Here is a 22,382-nt window from a genome sequence, read left to right on the forward strand (position 1 = left end):
ATAATCGTCGACTACAATCCGACGAGCAGTACAATGATATAGCAAATATTTATTCTATTCCAAACTTTAAAACTAATGTAATACATTTTATATGTTTAGCTTTTGTTATTATGAATTTAAAATTAAACATATGTAAAAAAGTAGCTATAAATACAAATTTATTTTTGAAAAAATTAAATAGTCAGTAATGCACAATGTTTAAAATTCAGATATCAATTTACTGCAAAAGTAACTATCCCACTGTTATGACATGTCCCAATGCCCATTTAAAAACTGACAACATCACTGATTCAAGGGTTAATCAAAAAGTTTTCTTACTAAGATATAAAGAAAGCAGCCCTGGCTTATCTATTAGCCTGATTCTTTATCATATCTCTCAAGGAGAATATACTCCTGTATCATTTGGTCCACTCAGAGTTCTGCAGTTGTTCAACAAACATGGCAGATTCCAGAGAGTTTAAATCTGAATATCACAGTGTAAACAATTTTTATGTAAAGATGGGAGTGCTGCAAAGGAAATTTACAAAAGAATGGTGAAATTGTACAGTCAGAAGTGTCCTTCTATTTCTGTAATAACTTGGTGGTTCAATGAGTTTAAGCTTGGACGCAAAACTATGAAAGACAACCCATGATCAGGGAGACCTTCAGCCTCAACTGACGCAGATCATGTTGCCCGTGCTGAAACCCTCATTATAGAAAATCAGCGGATAAAGGTCTCTGAAGTTGCTATTGAACTGAATAAAATCCTGTGGCAGTGCATTTATAATAATTCATGATGTTTTGAACATGTCTAAAGTCTTAACCAGATGGGTGCCTTGAAACCTCTCTATTCATCATCATCATTAATATCATCATCATCATAATCGTGTGATTCTTGGGAGCTTTTGCGCCTCTATGAAAATAACCTAGAAGACTTGATGGTCCGAGTAGTGACTGGAGATGATACATGGCTTTACCAGTGGGGTCCTGAAACAAAGCAGCAGTCCTTGCAGTGGTGTTTACAGTGGTGTTATCTTTATTACTCAGGAAAGTTCAGAAATTAGTCAGAAAAGTGGTGGCCACAATTTTCTGAGATTCCAAGAGTATACTGATGATTGATTGATTACCTTATCAACAGGTGAACAATAACAGAAGAATATTATGCCGAACTACTGTGGAATTCAAGATAAGACATATTGGAAAAGAGACAAGGGATGATCAGCAAGGGTGTTTCCAGCTGCACACCGATGCTCTAGTTCATCAGTCTTGTGTTGTACAGGCTACCCGCGGGAGTGTGATTTGGAGCTGCTCAACCACCCACCCTACAGTCCAGATCTGGGATCTAGTGATTATTTCCTGTTTCTCAACTTGAAAAAAGCTTAAAGGAAGGAGATGTAAGGAGTCTGTGAAAGCTGCCACAGAACAGTGGTTTGCAGACCAGGAGGAAATATTTCTTTACAAAGGCATAAGTAGTCTTCCGAACAGGGATGGTTATGTATAAATGTAAATTCGTTTATTATTTTTAATGCCTCTATTATTATTATTTATTATTTTCTCTATATTTCTGTTGGAAAACCTTTTGAACCTCCCTCTTAACACAGTTTTGCCTAGGTCTTTGATTTTAAAATAAGTGCAGGGAAGGTCATTGTAATGGGAAACAAAACCCCCATCTCTCTCTCTCTCTCACCCCTCTCTTGCCCTTTCACCCAATGTATGGGAGATAGCTATGGACATATATGTAAACTGAAATCAGTTGTTTGTTGGTAAGAGGAGGAAGAGAATGTGAAGCAGATGAAATTTGTTAATGTTTAAACATGGTTCTGAGTCAGTACAAACCATACGGTTATATGAAAAACTGCATTGTAACAAAGGATTGGAAGCATAAGAAATTTGTACTTGGTGGTTATTTTTGTTTTGTAGTGGTTTTCTGTATTAAATATTTATAATATGAAGGTTTTGTGCTCTATAAATTAAAAGAAATTGTTATATTGAAGATATAAACTAAAATAATTTGTAATAAAGAAACTCATTCAGCATTTAGTGTTTTAAGAGGATACATAATATATGTATTATGACACAAAATGTTTTTATATTTAAGAGCATTATATGGGGACTCCACTGTAATTCAGTATTAGAGCTATTGAACCAAATATGAAATTTTGCATACAAATTCAAGTTACATAATTGGTTCTTGTACAATTTGTTTTGCTCTTTTACTTCAGTACTACAATACTCTGTCCTTTAAATTTACAAATCCAATTATACAATGTATAATTCATATGTCATATGAATTGATATTGTATAATGTAATGTAATTTTTAGTTGTGAATTTTTAGTATAGTGATTAAAGAAAGAAACCAATGTATACACCATCTTCAACATTACTTAAGCCTTTATTGTCAACATGTAGAATTGACAAGTTTAAATCTCCTTCAAACGTTTCTGTTTCATTTAATTTTTAACACCAAATTTTTGAAAAATGCTTTAAGATAATGTTTTATATATTTTAATTCCATATGTAAAAACTGTGCTTGAATATTATATTTGTGTTGACGAATGTTTGTGTTAGATGAAAACAACAGTGAAGATGACAGCAGCAGCAGTGAGAGTGATGATGATGATGAAATATCACAGGAATACTTTGTTACCCTCAGTTTGCTGCAAACTCCTCCAAGTACGGCTCTTGGAGCTTGGGAAAAACATACAAAGGTAATTTAGTTTCATGCTATCAATGTTCTTAATTCATATATCCAAACTTACCTACTCACCCTTTTAGTATCCTCCAAAGTTTTAGTGCATAACTGCTCTTCCTTAAGTAGCAGCTATGCTATTTGCACTAAGGTGTAAAATTGAGTTTTTCAGTGCTTTAGAACTAATTTTGGCCATACAAAAATCATCCCATTAGTTTAAACCTTTCAGGGATTTGTAAAACCTATGTATAAATGAGTGTAGCACATATGACATCTGTTTTAGAATTGACCCAAAATATTAAGTTTATTATTGTGATTAAGTTTATTAAGTTTTGTTCATTTTTAAAACTACAATAGTTTGAAAGTGGTTTATGAAACTGTGAAGATGCAGGTGTGTGATAACTATAGGTAAACCGCTTATAAGACACTGGGCGATTTTAGTTCACACAGGGTGGGGTAAATACCCCTCCGCCTTTGTGATGCCGTCCTCTTCCAGTATCCCCACCACTGCTCGACACACGCCCACTTGCTCTATCCCCTGGGCCCCTACCTGGCCACTGCCACTTAGCGGCTAACCTCACACCAAAACGCAATATGCCTGGATACATCTATGGCTAGATTAGTCTGTTCAATTAATATTTTACACTTGTATAGGCCTACACACAAAAATACAATACACTTAGGAAATAGGTTAGCAGTAATGTAAACAAAATGGTGCAAGCAAGACATGATCCATACAGCTGATAAAACAGAGAGAGGAGATGCTTGTCCCACTCTTCACCATTGGCGGAGGGCCTTCCTGTGCATGGCTACTCAGATATTTGCTTATGCACAGGTTTCTTTATGAGCGTTTTATCTACAGCCAGTCGTGTAAGTACTGCTAGCATACTAAAGCGGCCTAGGAGATTTTATATAGCTCAGCTTTGATAAAACGTGTGCTCTCATAACTACTCTTGCTCATTAATGAAATGACCTATACAAAGTGTTCTACAAATATACAGTAGTTTTAAAAGATACACTCATTAAAGAATTATTACCACTCATTGATTCTGTTATGTTAGGGAATAGGATCACGTTTGATGGCCAACATGGGCTACGTAGTTGGCTGCGGTCTTGGGAAAAATGGGGAAGGTCGATTAGAACCAGTTGAAGCAATGGCATATCCACCTGGAAAATCTCTTGGTATGTTATTATAATTTTACTGTAATTTATATAATAATCATTAAATATTGAATAATTTTTACAAAAACTATTAAATTTATATTAAACTGTTGAAGGTGCAGATAAATGTTTATTGAAAACCAAATTTTAAGAAAGTAAAACAAATCTAGAAGAAATGGTTATTTCTTCTATTTTGTATAAAATGTTTGTTTATTTCTTGTATGTGTTCACTACACTTACTGCCTCATATAATATGGTGTTGTATCCCTTAATAATTCTAAATACAGGCCAAATCACTTTTCTCTGCAGGCTCATCAACTTCGACATTGTCATTCATTCTCTTATAGCTTCTTCCCACAACTCACAACCGCATAAGATTCTTCTCCTATGAAAATTCCTCTCAAGTTCTAGTACACTCTATTTAATTCTGTTGTTTATGTGTTTTTCAGTCCTTCCAACTTGCCATATACAGCGGTTTCTGCTAATCCAGCAAGCGTTCTTTACAGTTACAGGCTGTGATTTACAAGATTTTCTCTTGTTATAGCATACAGATAAATAATCATCATTGTAAAAATAAAATTATATAAAAATTTTTTTGACATGAATTTTAAACTAATGTTAACTAATGCTCTTCAAAACTGAAGACAAAGCATTGTATATTTCCAAAGTATCTAAAAGCTTTCTTGCTGATTTCTAGACGGACCTTTAGCAAATGAAGTAGGCCGACCTGCCAAGTACTGCGAGAGTTTATTTTATGCCTGAAAATAAACTTTAGCTTGAGATATGCAGGCTTGCCAGTCTGAAGAAATTTGTAGATAAGTTGAACAGTTTGCAAGTCACAGCAATCTTTAATCAATAACACCGTAGAACTTAACCTAAATTCACTAATATGATAAAATTTTTTGAGATTGTAGACAAATCTCAGGACTCTGTTTTACAATCTAGTGAGAACCATTACATTTTCCCGAGGAAGACAATGAGCAAAAGATGGAAGAGCATAGTACTCAGTAGAAAAATTGTTGAGCAGACAATTTTCAACGTAGAAGACACTGGCAATATATATCTATACATCATCTTCAGCTTGATCACAACGCTTTTACATGTAGATTTTACATGACTCGTAAAATCAAGATGGCAATCCAATCGAAAGTAACTCGAAGGATTTTTTTAGAACTGTACATAACTTAAGGTTTGCCATCCAAAGTGACAAACTGATTAATGCAATTATAACATGATTGACAATTCAAAGATGACCTGTTCACCTGCAAAACAGCACAGTTGTCCAAGTTAAGCAGAAGCCCATGATCATCCGACCATGACTTCACCCTCTCCAGGTCCGAATTGATGTTTCGCACAGCCTCAGCTCTCCCTAATGGTTTGTAAGACAACAACAGTTGTGAATCATCTGCATAAGAGTGAAGAGGACAAAACTCCAACGGATCTTTTAAATCTGCATAGTATACAAGAAAGAGTATTGGCCTCAGGCCTACCTGAGGGACACCATGGGCTCTGGGTAGCATGGAAGACAGCCAACCACTAACCTTTGTTTGCTGAGTTCTCCTCAATAAATACAACGAAAACCACCTAACAGAATTGTCATCAAAATGATAAAATCTAAGCTTTTCTAACAACAATTCAAAGTTAATGAAGTAGAAAGCTTGCAAACAAATCTAAAGCAGCAATCAAGTTCTGAAAACCCTTATCCCTTGCAGAAATCAGATCATCAGTGACATTGAGAAGCACAGACCAGGTTGTGCTTCAGGCAGTAACAACTCACATTTGTAGTAGCTGACCATCTGTTCTGACACAACTCTCTAGTATTTTATAAATGACCGGAAAGATGGATATTGGTTGAAACTGAGAAATGGGAGTAGGATTGTTAGTCCTTGGAAGAGGAATCACTATGCTCTGCTTCCACAAGGAAGAAAACCCTCCAGTACTCAGAGACACATTGATTATATGCGTGATTGCTCCAGTACAAAAGGGTTTAAGCGTCTCACTATGGATATTCCATCTATACCAAAAGCAGTACTTGTACATAAGCTCTTTTACCTTTTGCTCAGGCACAGGCATAAAGTTTAAAGGAGAATTGATACCTGCCTGCCTATTTTTGTTGAAGAAACTAAGTTTATCTGTGCTTATGTTCCCTCCACAGCCCATGGTGGAAAAATAGCCATTCAGCTCTTTTGATGAAGGGGGTTTTTCTTCATTTGCACTCAGAATACCTCCAGACTGCAACGAAGCTGAAAACTTTTTAGAGCTTTCTATATTTAGGTTCTCTGAGAAATACTTCTTTTTCGCCAATCGTACTGCCACATTGAGAGCATTACGAACCTTGCAGTATTCGGATCTCGATTCTTGGGTTTTAATGTTTTTGAAATCCTAATATTTACAATGGCCATCGAACTTTATTCTAAGTGCATCAGAATGAGCAATGCAGAAGTGATTCCTTATCTATTGGACTGGTATTACTCAGCAAGGTTGTACAAGCATGACTCATGTTTTTATGTTTAGCTTGGTTGAAAGAGTAACCACCAGATTCTAAGGAAGTCGGGTAGAGGATTTTTTTTGTTCTCTTAGGACAAGAAGCTATAAATTGCACTTAGTCCTGTAAGAATCTTTGCACTGCTTCCAGAGTGACAGGATATTCAGGATGGGTAAGGTTATGGAGTAGGGGCCGCCTCCTATCGAGATCCATGAGGCATGAGGAAGAATTTGGGCACTACATCTCAAGCCATGTCTCAGAAGCTCTGAACCAGCCTCTCCAGTCAAAGTAGGCAGGGGTTGGCACACTCTTGTTGAGGCTAGAACCTCTGAGGTTAGGGAACAAACCCCACCAACTCCAACAGTCATCTCCCATAGACCTATCGAATTGCCCATGGACTCCAGAATCTCGACATTTGCGGTTAATGATGTGCCGCTCCTGGACATCCATAAGGTTGCCCAGATTTAAGTGACACATCGGTTTTTGCTGTACCCAGTGGTGGGTTCAACTGGAAGGTATAAACCAGCCAGAAGTGATCCCTGCTGGGTACGGGTAGAGGGGTTAGTGGTCTCAAAACTGGTGGGCTAATGATAGCTTGGCTGCTAGTTGTGTTAATCTCTCAATGCTCACAATAGACTGGAAACTATTGTATGTCACCTAATACTGTTCTTCTCTCTCCTCTCATCCAAACTTCAGGACAAAATAAAAGAGGGGAGTGAAGATATTGAGATTGCATGTTCTATCCTATGAGTTGTCAAACCAGTAGTGAAGTTCATTATCAATGAGAGATGAATCAGTCTGTAGAGTAGGATTTCTCAAATTTATAGTATTGGGTATAATTTATTACCACATAGAAAACATAATTTGTTTTGTGCACATCCGTGTATATGTGTGGATGTGTTGTCTACATGTTTGTAATATGCTATGTATATACAGTTGTACAGTATTGTTGTAGATGCATGTATGGCACTGAGAGAAGCAGCTGGAGGTGATGAGAACATGTTCAAGGCTGAGCAGAGACAGAAAAAGCAACAGCGTCAGTTACTGAGAATGCAGCAAAAACAGCAGCTAAAAGACACTAACAAGAAAGACATCTTTTCATTCATCAATTCAAAACTGCTTGGAACAGGTAACTTTAGTACAGATAGTTTTACTTGAACATTTTTGAAATAAATACTATATATCTATATATAATATATATAAATGAATGTTTGTGTGTTTGTCCTTTATAGACTCAGAAACTATTTGACCGATCATTATGAAAATTTGTATGTATATGTATTTTTCCACGTAGGTTTATATGCTATGCCCATTGATGTAACTCACCACCAGGAGGCGCTGCAAAATATATAAGTTGTCAAAGCGCCTGCACATTGTAAACTACAATTACGAGATAGTTGTGTATAATAACCACACACTATGTGAAGGCGCTAAGTTTTTATGGATATTTGTCTTTCAAATGAATTCCTGTTTGGCCTTATAGCTTGAATGTTAGACCACTTTATAATTAAGTACATGTAAGTGTACAATGGCTATAAACATACACTTTTGGCAGAGTTTCTTGATAGTGTCAACAAGGTAAACTCTACATCGGCGTGGACAATATAATTCACCAGAAGTGCTCATACACGAGCAAAGCTTACAAAAAGTGTGCGAAGCCGCGGGGAACAGCTAGTATATATATATATATAAAACATAAAACATTAAGTATATATATATATACTTTATATGCATGAAATGCTGTAAATATGAAAATATGCCGTAAAGGGTGTGTGCTCATAATTTTTTTTTTCACAACCTCTTAATTTTTTGTGTGTACTTAAAATAGAATAAAAAAAAAACATGTAATGCCTTCTAGACGTAGGTACCTGGAGTGTTGACTTTTGCACACAATACAACACTGAATAGGTAAGGCAGGTGATGACGGGCAAGGTCCAGCTAAGTGCACTATTTTGTGTCTTGTTCCAGCCTGTAGATAGTTTCAGCTCTTGCATTCACCTTAGAGGTGTTATTTATTCCTCAGAACCTGCTTTTGGAGAATGACTTACTTTGGCCGGACATCAAAGGCAATTTAAAATCAAAGGTGATTGGGTGTCATTTACTTGTATCTTGACCATATAATAAAGGCTTCAGAAGCCTTTGTAGCACTTTATGTGCTCCTTTCTCCTTCTCTGCTGGATAAAGTAACATTTGGAAATTTGAGATCTTTGAATCACTCTGTTTGGATGACTGTAACTGCTCAAAGATATGTTTACTGAATTTTTCCATGCTACAATTCTTAGTGGTGTACTTGGTGTCCATCTCTAGATTTCTCCATTACTGGTTTAATGCTAGGGAGGCTGCAAAGCATATATCGCCATCCTTAGTTGTTACAGCAGTTTCCTGTTTCAAATGGGTTCAAAAGGTATTCTCCTACTCAGGATGGTGGAGATTAACTATTAGTGGGAAATATTGATTGAGATCGTCATGTTCTATTATGTAGTGAACCATGGTTGTCCAAGTTTGTAGTGTATTTAGTGTGATAAGTACTAAGTCGGTAATGTACTAATGTACCCATAGCAATATTTAATGTCTGCACCAGTTATGTTGGCAGTATGTATTGTCAGGCGATGTATCATACGATGTGGTCTGATATGAATAAAGAATGCTCATAGGCTGCTCTCCTGTGACGTCACATCACGCCACTACCCTAGAACCAACTGTCCAAGCTGACTAGCCAGCAGTCCACCGCCAGACTCCATCATGTAAACCTCCGTGTCCCATCCGTTCCTTTATCAGCGGTCTTAGAGCAATGGTACTCTAAAATGTAATGTCTTATTATTTATCCCGACCCATATAGTGTAAAGTGACGACCCGCATATCTTACAAAGTTGTGTCAGGTACACAAGGGGAAGGTGTTGAACTGGTGTTACTACACAGTTTAATCAGATTTCAAGATGAAGAGTTAATAGGTTACTGCTTCAATCCCTTGTTAGATTGTACATCTCTTGGAGTCCTAGGTAGGTCGGGATTATGTTCCACTTGTTCACATTTGAATTACTAGTCTCAGTACATAACAAGAAAGACAGAACAGTATATTTAGATGTTTAGAATCATGTTGGTTGTCATGTATGTGACACTGCTGCACACATAATACAAAGCAGCTACAAAACACAGTGGTCACTTTGTTTTAACCCTAGACCTGGCAGTTGGATTGCTCCATTGGTGGACTACCGTTGGGTGTTTTGCAGATGTCTTTTAAACAGTTTTTTAAAGTATAAAAACCAACAAAACCATGGTATATTATACCTACATATGGTTCTATTCATAAATATTAGTAGGAAATGGATATCTGCACATAACAAATATTTTGTATAATTATCTTGTACATAGTACCAAACATAAAAGTTTATAAGAAACAAAAACAAAAAAAATGGACCACCTCTGGCAAACAATGTAGTGGTTGTTCAATAATCAATTAAAGATAGTTGAATTTTTAGAAGTTTTATCTAGTGTATGGAAATATTTAACATGATAAATGTTTGATGGGCTGAATGATTATATCTAAAAAATATTTAAAAAATGTGTGGATATGAGACAGCGTCCAAACAAACATGCATCTATATCAATGTTTCTAACAAACACGGAACATATTTTCAAAACAATAACATGCAGGATTAGTATTATTTATAAGTACATGATGAATAAAATAGCATGCATACCTGGTATTCATAGACCAAAGTGACAGTAGATAAAGAAAAGTATTCAAATTATGAAATAAATAAAACAGTTATTTAGCACAGAAAAATTAATTTGAAATGTGCAACACTAAACCGCAAGGAAAACACGCTTTGTAATGATATAAATGTCAATAGTTCATGAATTTTAGGATGTAACAAGAAAAGAATCTAACAATGATTAATTTTAATTTATAATATTAGTTTTGACAACAATCATGCATGAAAGTTCCAAGCAACTAGCGTAGCCTAGCAGGAAAACCTAAAATTAAAAAACAACCCATTCTTTACTTATTTCATTTTACCAATTACCAATTATTACACAAAGCTAACACTAATTAGACAACACACAACAACAAATTACTGAATAAATTACACTACTAACAATTACTTCAATTAAAGATGTTTTTTGTTTCATAATAATAAAAATAAAACTTTTTCAGTAGATTTGAAAACAGTAACATACAGCTAACAAACATTGTAAACTCATAATTCGCCTGTTTAGATAGAACGTAAGGGGCTGTCATATACCAACGAAGATTAGTATTGGATTCACAGATTATATGATCAGTAACGAAACCTTCGCTAAAATAAAGAGCATTTGTTCCTCTTTACTACGGTGCCTAAAATTCATTAATACAAGGTGGAAATACGTTATGAAAAGTGTTTTTACAGGACAATGTACTGTCCACCCATTTTTAAGCAGCTACCAATACGCTTGGTAACATACCAGCTGCCAGCAGAAGGGTTAATGTTGTAAACAACGATGTGGCAGCAGATTTATCCAGTGTTTTGTTGGATTATAGCACAAAAGGCTTTTCAATTCTGATGACGGATGCTATAGACCAGAACACATTTAACATCAGCTGCTTATAGCCTTGGACTACAGTTACAGTTTACTTTATAAATATTTTGTGTCTGTTTAGGTTCTGCTGCAACTGTATCCACAACTCCACAGACAACGTTGGCATCATCTTCCAGTAAAGGGTTGAACGTTGAACGCTTTCGTTTGGGTGAAAGTATTATGAAAACTCAAAAGGACATAGACAAATATACAGAGTCTTTAAAAAGACATGAAACAGGATCTATAACTCACAATGCTATAAATAATAAGCTCAAAGAAGCTCAGATAGAAATGAATAGGCTTCAAAACAGTGATAAGTTAATAGCTAGAGAACAAAGCCAGAGAGACGGTAGAAAGAAAATGTCTATATTTTAGTAACTGGGTCTCAAGGCCTTCCATGTGACTATTTTTAACGATATTTTAGCTAAGTAAGGAAAAGCTGTGTGATTAAAATAAACGTCTATTAATTTTATAATGTAGAGAAATTAACTACTTATAAGTATAATCTCCTATAAAGAATTGTCCAAATTTATTGTTAACTATTCAGATTACTTATATTGCAAGATTACTGATAATGCAAAATGCCATCAGAAAAATATGTTTGAATGCTTGAAGTTGAGAAAGAATTTGAATGAACAATTAACCAAATAAACATCTTAATTAGCAATTCCTTATTACAAACATAAAGTTCAAGCTTTCTGCACAGATACTATCAGACACCATTATTACGTAACGATTGTCTTCCAGCGTGGAACAAGGTCTGTGCAAACATGTAGGACTGATCTTTTGTTACACTTTGATGTTTCAAGGTTCATGTTTTAAAATAATCATGTTAAAAAATATAAAGTTTTTTTCAAAAAAGTTTGTCTAAAACCCATGTGATAAAAAATTCTTTAGGGTTTTATTATATAACAAAAATGTGTTTTTCAACTTTACAACAGATATTTTGTTCAAATTCTTCAGAAAAACTCCGTTGTTAGGATAAAAAAGTTACATTACCATCACTATGTAACAATAAACATAATTTAAAAATTATGTTTTTCAATAAATTAATTATAACATTTACATATTATTTTGTATGGAAACTTTTACTTAAAATCTGTTCATAATTTAGTACAAGCACAACACATTTCATATATTTTGACCATACTTACTTACTTACTTACTGCCGGGGCGTAACAAATCTCAGTCGATTCTTTGCCTCGTCTATGAGCCTCTTCCACGCCACCCTGTCTTCCGCCAGATCCACAGACCCTCCACACCGGGTCACATCTTCGACCACTTGATCGCACCATCTTATCTTTGGCCTACCCAAAGGGCGCCTACCCAAAGGGAGGCATAAAATATGCAGTCAAAATATTACTGCATATTTTGACCATGCAGTAATATTTTTGTGAGTTTTTCTTTTATTTCTTTTACCAAGTTACTCTACTTTCTTGACACTTTTTCATTTCACTTGCGTTTTATTTTACGTACAAAATAAATCCCAAAAACAGATAGTAAGTAATTATCAAATAAATAATAAGAAATTCACCACACCGATAACCAAATCAACAAAAATAAACAAAATGAACAATTTTGTATGAAGAAATATCACAACATTTAAAAATCACAAATCATCCAGGCTGTCTTATCAAACATTTCACTAAAACAAACACAAAAAGTACATTTGTATAGACAATATGTTTTAAAACAGTTTAACGTATGTGATTTTAATATTAATTTTGCCTGTATGGTTTAATTCTTAAAATAAAGTGTTAGTAATAATTTGGAACTAAAATATGTAAAATGCATAAATATTATTTTTGTAATCTTCATGAAAGTAATATAGGATTTTGTAGTGGGCCATCTTCTTGATTTGTAGATAATTTTTATTTACTTGATTTGTGTAGTGATATCCATGCATTTAATAACTAGGTAAGGCATCATGTTATGTCCAGTATGGATATGATGGTTTGTGATTGTTTGTGATGGTCTCCTCTGTTAAATTTTATGTGAGAGTTATGTTCTTGTATGAATTTTTTGCTTTGTTTGTCCTAACTAATCCTTATTGAGTCATCATTTTGTAACTGACATATTCTGATTTATGTTTTTCATCATGATTGAAATATTTTAGTTTATGCTTTAAGTTATTTTATGTTTTGCATGCAATCACTGTAAATAACTGTAAAAATCTATAAATTTACCTACAGCAATATTTTACATGTAAACATGCAATTATTCTTTAGAAAACATATACTGCAATAAATATAATGCTATCTTACAGCTATAAATCTAATCTTTTCATTGATATACAACACATTAATTTTAACTTCTATCAAAGTTAAAATACAGATTTATAGTAATATTACAGTCAAGGCGTCACAGTTTTTTCTTGAGTTTCATATTCGTTATTGTGGTAGTCTTGCTCTGTCCAGAAGTTCTTCAATGGAATAGAACTCTCTCTCTAGCAGTCAGTCAAGAAGAGTTTCTTTTAAATTCCTTTTGCCACTCTGTTCTTTCAGCTTTGTTGGAAGGGTGTTGTAGAGCTTAGCCTCAACATACAAAAATTTTTTTTTCAAAATCAGTCAAGCGATATGTGGAAGTATGTAGTTTCCTCTGTGTCTGGTAATATAGGGATAAGTCTCTGAGAATTGAGGGGGTCCTTCCTTAATTGCACAAGTCAGGGATCAGCAACCCGTGGCCCGTGGGCTGCTTGCGGCCCATGAACCAATACAATGCGGCCCACACCACAACCGGTGAAATATACATTTTTACAGTAAATTGTAGAAATTGCCAAGTTTATGCAGGTCTCATTAAGATTATTTAATCAGTACAGGACATTGCAACAAAGAGCACCGATCTAGCAAAAGAGCAGCGTGAGGGTGAGTCACTGTCAGTACAGCTCAGCGAGTCTTGTTACTGAAGAAGAATTTGATGTTGTAACCAAATACTTTTAAAAAGAAGAGCTATACTGATGTGCGAGCTAGTTACCTTAGTTACCTTGATGCAGAGTTTCTTAAAACACGTGTAAAGGCTATTTTCCTAAAAGTGTGCCCAGAGAAATTATATTTTATTGCAACTATTAGTTTTCTGCCAGATCTATGACTAGAAGAATTGAGGATGTTGAGGAAGAACTTCAGTATTGTAAGGACAGCTGTGAGACGTTTGTATACCATGCCATAGCCAAGAGCACTGACATAAATGATACATCACAACTCCTCATTTTAATTTGAGGAATTGGCCATTGACTTTGCCATAACTGAAGAATTGGCAGCTCTTCAAATTCTAAAAGGAATTACTAAATTTGATGATTTATTTGGAAAGGTATGTGATACTATCGAAGACTCATATCTAGACTTGACCAAATTGAAAAGCGTGACAACTGATGTTGCTCGCAATATGATTGGGGGATAAAGGAAGCCTTGTTGTGAAAATGAAAAAGTTTTAGAGCGCCGTGCTGAATCCCCGTTTTCCTTTAATTGTATCATCCACCAAAAAGTCCTTTGCAGCAAGGTTTTAAAGTGGGAAAGTGTGATAAATTCAGTTATATAAACTGTAAACTACATTAGAAGTCATGCACTTAACGACCAACAATTTAAAAAATTATTAGAAGAGTTGGATAGTGAATATTCAGATTTAATCTCCAATTCCGAAGTGCGCTGGCTGAGCCGTGGAAGAGTTTTGTAAAGGTTTTTTTAAATTTAGTTCCGAAATTGAGACATTTATTGCTGCTAAATGAACATTGGAAGAACTTTCAAATTTACAATGGATATGCATTGATTTGGCGTTTTTAGTCAACATGACTTCATATAAACGACCTTAACCTAAGCTACAAGGTGCTGGAAAATGTTTAAGTGTATATTTCTGTCTGAAAGCATTTGAAAACAAATTAAAACATTTCAAAACGAGCATAAAGAACAAAAACTGCTCACTTTCCAGCTTGAGGGAGTCTTACGGAGTAACTTAGAGAAAGGTGAAGAATTTCTTATTGATAAATGTGCTGAAGCAATTAAACTCATAGAGAACAGGTTTCATGTTCAGTTTTGTGAATTTCATAATTTTTCAAATGACACTCGATTGTTCCAAAACCCTTTTAAAGTAGATGTACTTAACATAGAGGAACATTTGTAAATGGGAGCTACAAGCTAAAGGATACACTGGAGGACTAGTTCAATAACAACAATTGTACATTATTTTATGCGAGTCCTCCAGATTGCTTCACACAATTGAAAATGTTTGCAGCAGGAATGTTCACAATATTTGGTAGTACCTACAAATGCGAGAACACTTTTACCGAATATGAAGCAGATTAAGTCAGAAACTAATAATGAATTAATAATTTTAATAACTAGTGTGACTAACCACGCTGTTGACATACAAAAGTTGGTATCTAAGATCCAAGCCCAGTCATCCCATTGAGGAAAATTGTAATATTTCAACAATGCTTATCTACTTGTTTCTTAAGTTAATTATTAAACAAAATAAAATAATGTTTAACTAAAATGCTTAAATGTTGTCCATTCTGCACCTTCTGACCAAAGAGTTGAGACTGTTTTTTTAGGGACCCCACTTTAAATCAGTAGGAAAAATTGGCAAAATCACCATCAAAAACGAACAAACGCCAAAATTTACAAAGAAATTGAATTAAAACTGCTTCACCAAAATGCTCAATTTGCAACCAACAAATTGGAATAAATTCAACTCATGTGCGAGGATCTCAAAACAGACCATGTTGTTGTCACTGAAAACGGTTTCAACATTGATAACATCGCAATGTGCAAAATTCAAAATTATAAATTGGCTTCCGTGTACTGTAGACCCATTCCAAAGGAGGAGGGGTTGCCATTTTTATGAAACAAAATTTCACGTTTGCCACCTTTTCAATCCAAGAATCAACCAAAAAAGATTTTGAAGTAGTCAGGATCAAAATTCAAACAGATAAATCAAAATTAGTAGTGATCGGAATATATAGGTCTCCCAGTGGACAAGAAGACACTTTTGAAAAGCTTTTTCTCATAAGAATGCTTCACTTTTTGGAAAAATACAGTAAGCTCTCAAATGAACAATTTGGTTTCAGAAAGGGCAAATCGACAACAGTCACAGTCATGAATCTTGTTGATATGATTATGGAGGGAATAGAATGTCGGAACCACACAATGAGTGTGTTCTTAGACTTGTCCAAAGCATTCGACTGCATAGACCACAGCATACTGCTCGACAGACCTGGGTCCCAAGGCATCAAAGGCTTAAATGGCTTAGCTCATTTCTAAGTCAGATCCCAAGTTGTCCAAATATCAAATCAATCATCAAAACCAATAGAACTGGGTTACTGTGTTCCCCAGGGATCCATTCTCAGTCCTGTGCTTTTCCTGCTTTATGTCAACGACATAGGATCATCACTTCTGCATGGAGGACTAGTGCAGTATGCTGATGATACGACTCTCTGTTTTAGTGTGATATCAAGTGAAGTGTTGGAACAACAGGCCTTTGTTGACATCAGTAACTGTGCTTAATTTATGAACAAACACTCCACAAAAACAAAAATAAAAATTTCTCAATTGTTGGAGTGTTTGTTCATAAATTAAGTATTTGTTTTGCAATAAGAAGAAGCTGGTAAAATGTATCAATAACTGTGTACAATACTTCCAAAGCCTCAATCTCACAACAAACACCTCAAAATCCAATGTTTACAATTTTGATTTGCTCGATGTGGGCAACCATTGTGGACCTGCTGTCTTGTTAGCTGACTCCACACTGGAAGAAGTCCTCTCTGTGAAATTCCTAGGAATATACATAGACCGAGGGTTGACTTGGAATGAGCACATCAATCATGTTTGCGCCAAAATTTCCTCAGGCAGTTATGTTTCATGTTCTTAGCAATACTAGCAAGTCAGGTATTGATAATGGAGTATTATGGCTTAATTTATCTCCATTTGTCCTACGGAATGGTCTTGTGAGGATCCTGCGCAAACTCTCAGTTTCAGAGAGCATTCAAACTTTAAAAAAAACTATTCGAATAATCGCAAAAATAAAATTCAGAGAGTCGTGCACACAAGCTTTCAAGGAATTGCATACCTCGCAGGCAGGTGTTAATTTTATTAACAGACTGCCAAATTCAATAAAAAATTTCCTAACACCCAAGGAGTTCAAAAGGCGCCTGAAACGCCTTTTGGTGTCACAAGCATTGTATAATGCAGGGGAGATGGCTTTGATTTCAGGTATGATATTGTTTTGTTCACCTCTATTGTATTTGTTGGTTTAAAACTCTCCTCAAAAGACTTGAATTAGCTTTCATGTAGTGTTGGATGTAATTTTAAAGGCAGTCATTGTGAATTTAATGGAACTTGTTTTGTAGCATTAGCAAAATATTGGTTCATGTGTGCCACAATTTGACAGGAGTCGGTTGTTATTGAACCTTTTATGTTGATAGATTTTATATAGTACTATTTAGATTTGTTACTGTAGCGATTATTATTTATTATTTTCCAGACAGCTCTGGTTTGATTCTCTGTATTTGCAATGTAGTTTATTGTAGTTTCCTTTCTGAGGTATTTTAGGTGAAGATCATATTCATTTTTCCTGTCATTGGTTCACATTTCTGTCCTATAATGCCCATTCCAGTTTTGCTATTCATTTTAGTTGTATCTGTATAGCAGGTGAAAGACCCAGGCTTTGTTGCAGTCCACTCTTGATGTTCCGGCAAGATTACTGTATATGGATAGTCAAAGTTATGGCAGAAGGGTATGTGTCTGTAACTGTATTAGACAATTCACCCCATGTTACCTCTTTGAGGATGCTCCTGTCCCTTCAGGTCCCCTGGAAGGAATTTCTGTGTCTGACTTAGCCTTATGATACTGATCATTGCTTCCTTCCTCGCATGTTTTTTGAGAGTACTTTATGGAGACAAGTTACAGCAGACTGATCTTTAACACTTTCAATGAAGCTCCACTAAGTCCCCTTTTGACCTCTGACTTTGAACAAAAATTGTATTCAATTTCAAGTGACCTCATTTTGGAACTCGAGAAACTTTAACAAAATTATATTCATTCTTCTTTTATATAATTTACATTTTCTTCTGTTGGTAATTTATATATATATATATATATATATATATATATATATATATATATATATATATATATGTGTGTGTGTGTGTGTGATTTATTGTGTCTTGCACTTACAAGGGCTATCCAGAAAGTAACAGACATTTTTGAATGGTGTGGCAGTGTGCAGGGCTACAGCCGCCATCTTGGTGTCAAAACACTCTGGCGTTCAGTACGCATTGAGCTGTAGTCACATGCATTCTGTTTATCTTTTACTTTTTTCACTGTGATTAATTAAAATGTGTGCTACAATTGAAAATCCCGCCACTTGTGAAGTGCGTTCAGTGATAAGGTTTTTGTTGACAAAAATCCATAAACCAATTGAAATCTATCGCCAACTGTCTAAAGTTTATGGAATGGAATAATGAATGAAAGTAGAGTAAGGCAGTGGTGTATTGACTTTCAATATGGCCGCACCTATGTTCATGACGATGGTTGTAGAGGTTGGCCAAGCCTAGTGACTGAAGATTTGACGTTGAAAATCAATGACAAAGTTTGTGAAAATTGCTGTTTCACAATGACTTAACTCTCTAAACATTTTCCATAAATTTCATGAGGTTTACTTCATGACATTGTTGTAAGGAAGCTTAGATACCACACATTTTGTGTGAGGTGAGTTCCAAAAATCCTTACGGAAGATCATAAAAACAAAGGACTTGCTGCATCGTTAACATTCCTTGATGAATTCGACAAACATGGTAAAGAACTTCTCGAGCGTATCGTTACTGGTGATGAAACATGGGTGAAGCATTGTCAATTGCGAAATAAAAATGCAGTCTATGGAATGGGGGCACACATATTCTCCAAAAAAACCAAGAAAATGTCTCCAAACTCTATCAGTAAGAAAGATTATGGCAACTGTTTTTTGGGATGCTAAGGGTGTGATTCTGGTAGATTTCCTTGAACGAGGATCAACTATCAACGCAGAGAGGTACTGTGAAATATGAGACATTGCAGAAGCTACGGCGAGCTATACAAAACAACCGGAAAATTGAGCTCAAAAATTTTGTTTTTCCACAACAATGCATGTCCCCATACAGCCAATCTTATACAACAAGACTTGGATTATTTTGCTTGGGAAGTGTTTGATCATCCGCCTTATAGCCCAGATGTGGCACCAAGCGATTACCACCTCTTTCATGCGATGAAGACTTGGCTTTGCAACACAGTGCTTCGATAGTGACGCTGAACTTCACGCTGACGTTAATCAGTGGTTAAGATCTCAGATGGCAGATTTCTACAAAGCTGGAATCGAAAAACATGCTATGATAAATGTCTCAATTTGAACGGGGATTACATTGAAAAATAGCCTAAGAGTGTAGCTTTTAAATGTATGTAATAAAATGTTCCTATTTCAGTTGGTTATTTGTTTATTTCAAAACGTCTACTTTCTGGATATCTCTCGTATTCAGTTATTAACAACTAAACATGATCATGGAAATTTGTTTTGTTTTATCCTAAACATAGTCAAGGAAAGTACTTGAAATTGTCTTATTAATGTTTAGATTTTAACAACCCTGCTAAGCCGGTTATATTTTGCGAGTGGAGTGATGTGCGAAAAAGGCCATGTTTCAATTAATGGGTGGCCAGTGCAAAGAAGTCCAAGGCATTTTACAACCTTACAACATATGTGTAGTTGAAAAATCGTAACTCTTTTTATTTTTAATCAGAAATTAATGCACTGTATTTCACATCTACTTCTTTGTTGTAAAGTAGGTTTTGAAGTAAACAATTTTTAACTCCTAATGCTTTAAAATTATTTTTTTTAAACTGTGAGGGTAAAAATATGTTTTATATATTTTAAGTTTTACCTACTACAGTAAACATTGTAGATGGTTTTATATAATTTTTGCATAAATCATAAACCAATTTGATATATTAACAAAATGAAACACATATGAAGTTCTTAACTTTTATAGAAGTTAAGTGATAACCGTTTATTTGAAAATAAAATTACTACCAAGTATGTTTTTAGTTATTAGCAATTTTATAGAAGTTAAAAAACTCTCATGCTGAAGAACATAAATACTTTCAAATTTTGTAAAGTTTGAATATTTCATTACAAGGATCCTACGTTTTATGGCATTTGGATTAATAATAATACAATAGTAAAAATTAATATTGATGTGTGTTTATTATGACTTTTGGCTGCATACATCAATGTCAAAATGGATGGTCTATTACAGCCATTGCTCTTAAGTGGGTTAATTATCTTTTTTTAGAGCCCTGAACATTTGTAAATACAATTCATAATTTTATTTATTTATCGCCACTGTATATAAAATTTCATATCCAAGTAATGTATTTAATAAATAAATATTCAATTTTATCATTATTTTCATTATTATTTATTCAGTAGTACACTATCTGTCTCTCTAAAAGTTATTTGCACTACTAGGACAATGGGAATTGGTGTAGAGGTTAGTGGAAACCCACAAGTGCTATGCTGCATAGAATAAAGAAGAACTACACCTGATACAGAAGAAAGGAACACCATAGTTGTAACTATGCTTTGCACATAGAAGAAGAAAATTATAAAACTGTGTTAGTTGATTACAAGTAAATTTTCTTAACAATTTTATTTTTATATGAAAGGCCACACTTTTTTCCAATTTTCTATATAATTTCCATCAATATTTTGGCATTTATCATGTCTAAAACAACCTTTTGTATACTGTTCTCATAGAAGATTGACTAACGCCTTATTTAACAGTGACTGCAACATGATAATTTTAACAGCATTGATAGTGCGATACTGATTATCAAGATGCTTCTTCTGATAAAAAACAAATTATAGTACCAGTCATTGGACACTAAATTGGGGCTGTTTGGGGAATTATCATTTTGATACTAGCAAAATGCTGTGATGTAATCTTGAGTTTGTTTTTCTACATGTAGACGGACATTGTCATACAGAAAAACATGTTCCTCGATAAAAGTGTCATAGAGAACACTTCTTAAGACTTGCTGATAGCGAATAAATTGTGAATTGTCTGTTCAATTTCACTTCTGCACCAAATTGTTGGTGATTATTGAGGACTGTACACCCACTTCTTATCATAAACATTCTTTTGTCCATTATTTTAAATCTTCCATTTGAATGCAATTCCATTACTCATAATGTTTTGTCCTTACACTTAAAAATTCTGATGGTGGATTTCAACTGATTTCATGCCTGTAGTGTGAAGGAAACAAACAGCACCACTTACTTTACAGTTGCCGGGATTCTCATTTGGAATACGCATTAACATATGTAAATCGACCAATTTTTGCTGTATTTGCACCTGTGCCTTGCTAATAGATAAAAGTAGATAGTGTGCAAGTATGGGACGCCGATAACAGTGCTGCAATAGTGGAATTTCAAAACAGTACTTACTTAAAATACACGGCTCATATATGGTCAAAGCCAGCAAATTATGTTTTACTTTACTTTAAAATTTGTAGTCTCTGGAAGTATGAAAGAACAAAGATGATCAGTGTAGTTATGAAGGAATTTTCTGGAAAACTGAATTAGAATTATATTAATAGGTTGGATGTTATGAAAAAAAATTAATATTGTAAATGAAGAAAAATAATTCTTCATTTACAATATTAATTCACAAAAGGTTTCAAGGCCCATAGGTGGTCCACTGTATGCCAATCTATTAAATGAACCAATATGATCACAGAACAATACAGCCATTGGGGTTAAATATAGATAATTCTTTACACTAGAATTTATTGATTTTTAGTGTGTTCAAGTAGTAATGAAAGGTAGGGGCAAGCTGAGATGTTTTGGCTCTTAAGGAGGTCCATGGTTATCTGGAACAATACATTATACTGGCAAGTTGTGAGGAAAATGAGTAACTTAACCACAGGCTAAAAATCTTCAGGTTATGATTCACAGGAAGTTGGACACATCTGTGTTGAGATATGATTATTACACACAGATATTCACTGAATACAATTTGAGAGGGGATTTCACCATGTAGATCACTACAGCATAATATATAATGGAATTTGTCAATCTTATAAGAATAGAGTATAGAATATAATGTTTAAGATTAACCATGTTACATGCTAGCTTAAACAAATGAGTGTTAAAACATATATAACAATTTTCCTCACAGTGTTGACCTAGAAGATCTTCTTGCCAAAACATACACAGGGCAAAATGAACAAAAAGAAAATTATCAAGAGAAAAAGAATTCCTAGCATCTGAGCATTTAGTCTATAGTAAGGGGAAACACTTTCACTGTGGAAAAATTGGCACGCTTATTTAATTCAATGTAAACCACTGCTACAACATAAATTTGTTAATTGAAAAACAGTCAGTACGAAGTGATTTAGATAACACATTTGCTACCAGAGACAAAAGTAATTGTCAATGGTGACCTGTTATAACTACGCCACTTAATAGTCAAAACAAAAAAAGGTTTTATT

General features: G+C 34.6%; 1 protein-coding gene across 1 annotated transcript in view; it reads left to right on the forward strand.

Annotated features, from left to right (window-relative positions):
* The window catches only part of LOC124360601 (zinc finger CCCH-type with G patch domain-containing protein), a 31,013-nt gene extending 19,003 nt beyond the window's left edge, over positions 1-12,010 (forward strand). The window contains exons 7-10 of the mRNA XM_046814347.1: positions 2,549-2,688; positions 3,731-3,851; positions 7,271-7,444; positions 10,958-12,010. Of these exons, the coding sequence (XP_046670303.1) occupies positions 2,549-2,688; positions 3,731-3,851; positions 7,271-7,444; positions 10,958-11,250 (728 nt within the window). The 3' untranslated portion in view covers positions 11,251-12,010. The remainder of the gene's footprint in view (positions 1-2,548; positions 2,689-3,730; positions 3,852-7,270; positions 7,445-10,957) is intronic.
* Positions 12,011-22,382: the final 10,372 nt, after the last annotated feature.

This window comes from Homalodisca vitripennis, chromosome 4 (genome assembly GCF_021130785.1).
Source record: "Homalodisca vitripennis isolate AUS2020 chromosome 4, UT_GWSS_2.1, whole genome shotgun sequence".
Classification (NCBI taxonomy): domain Eukaryota; kingdom Metazoa; phylum Arthropoda; class Insecta; order Hemiptera; family Cicadellidae; genus Homalodisca; species Homalodisca vitripennis.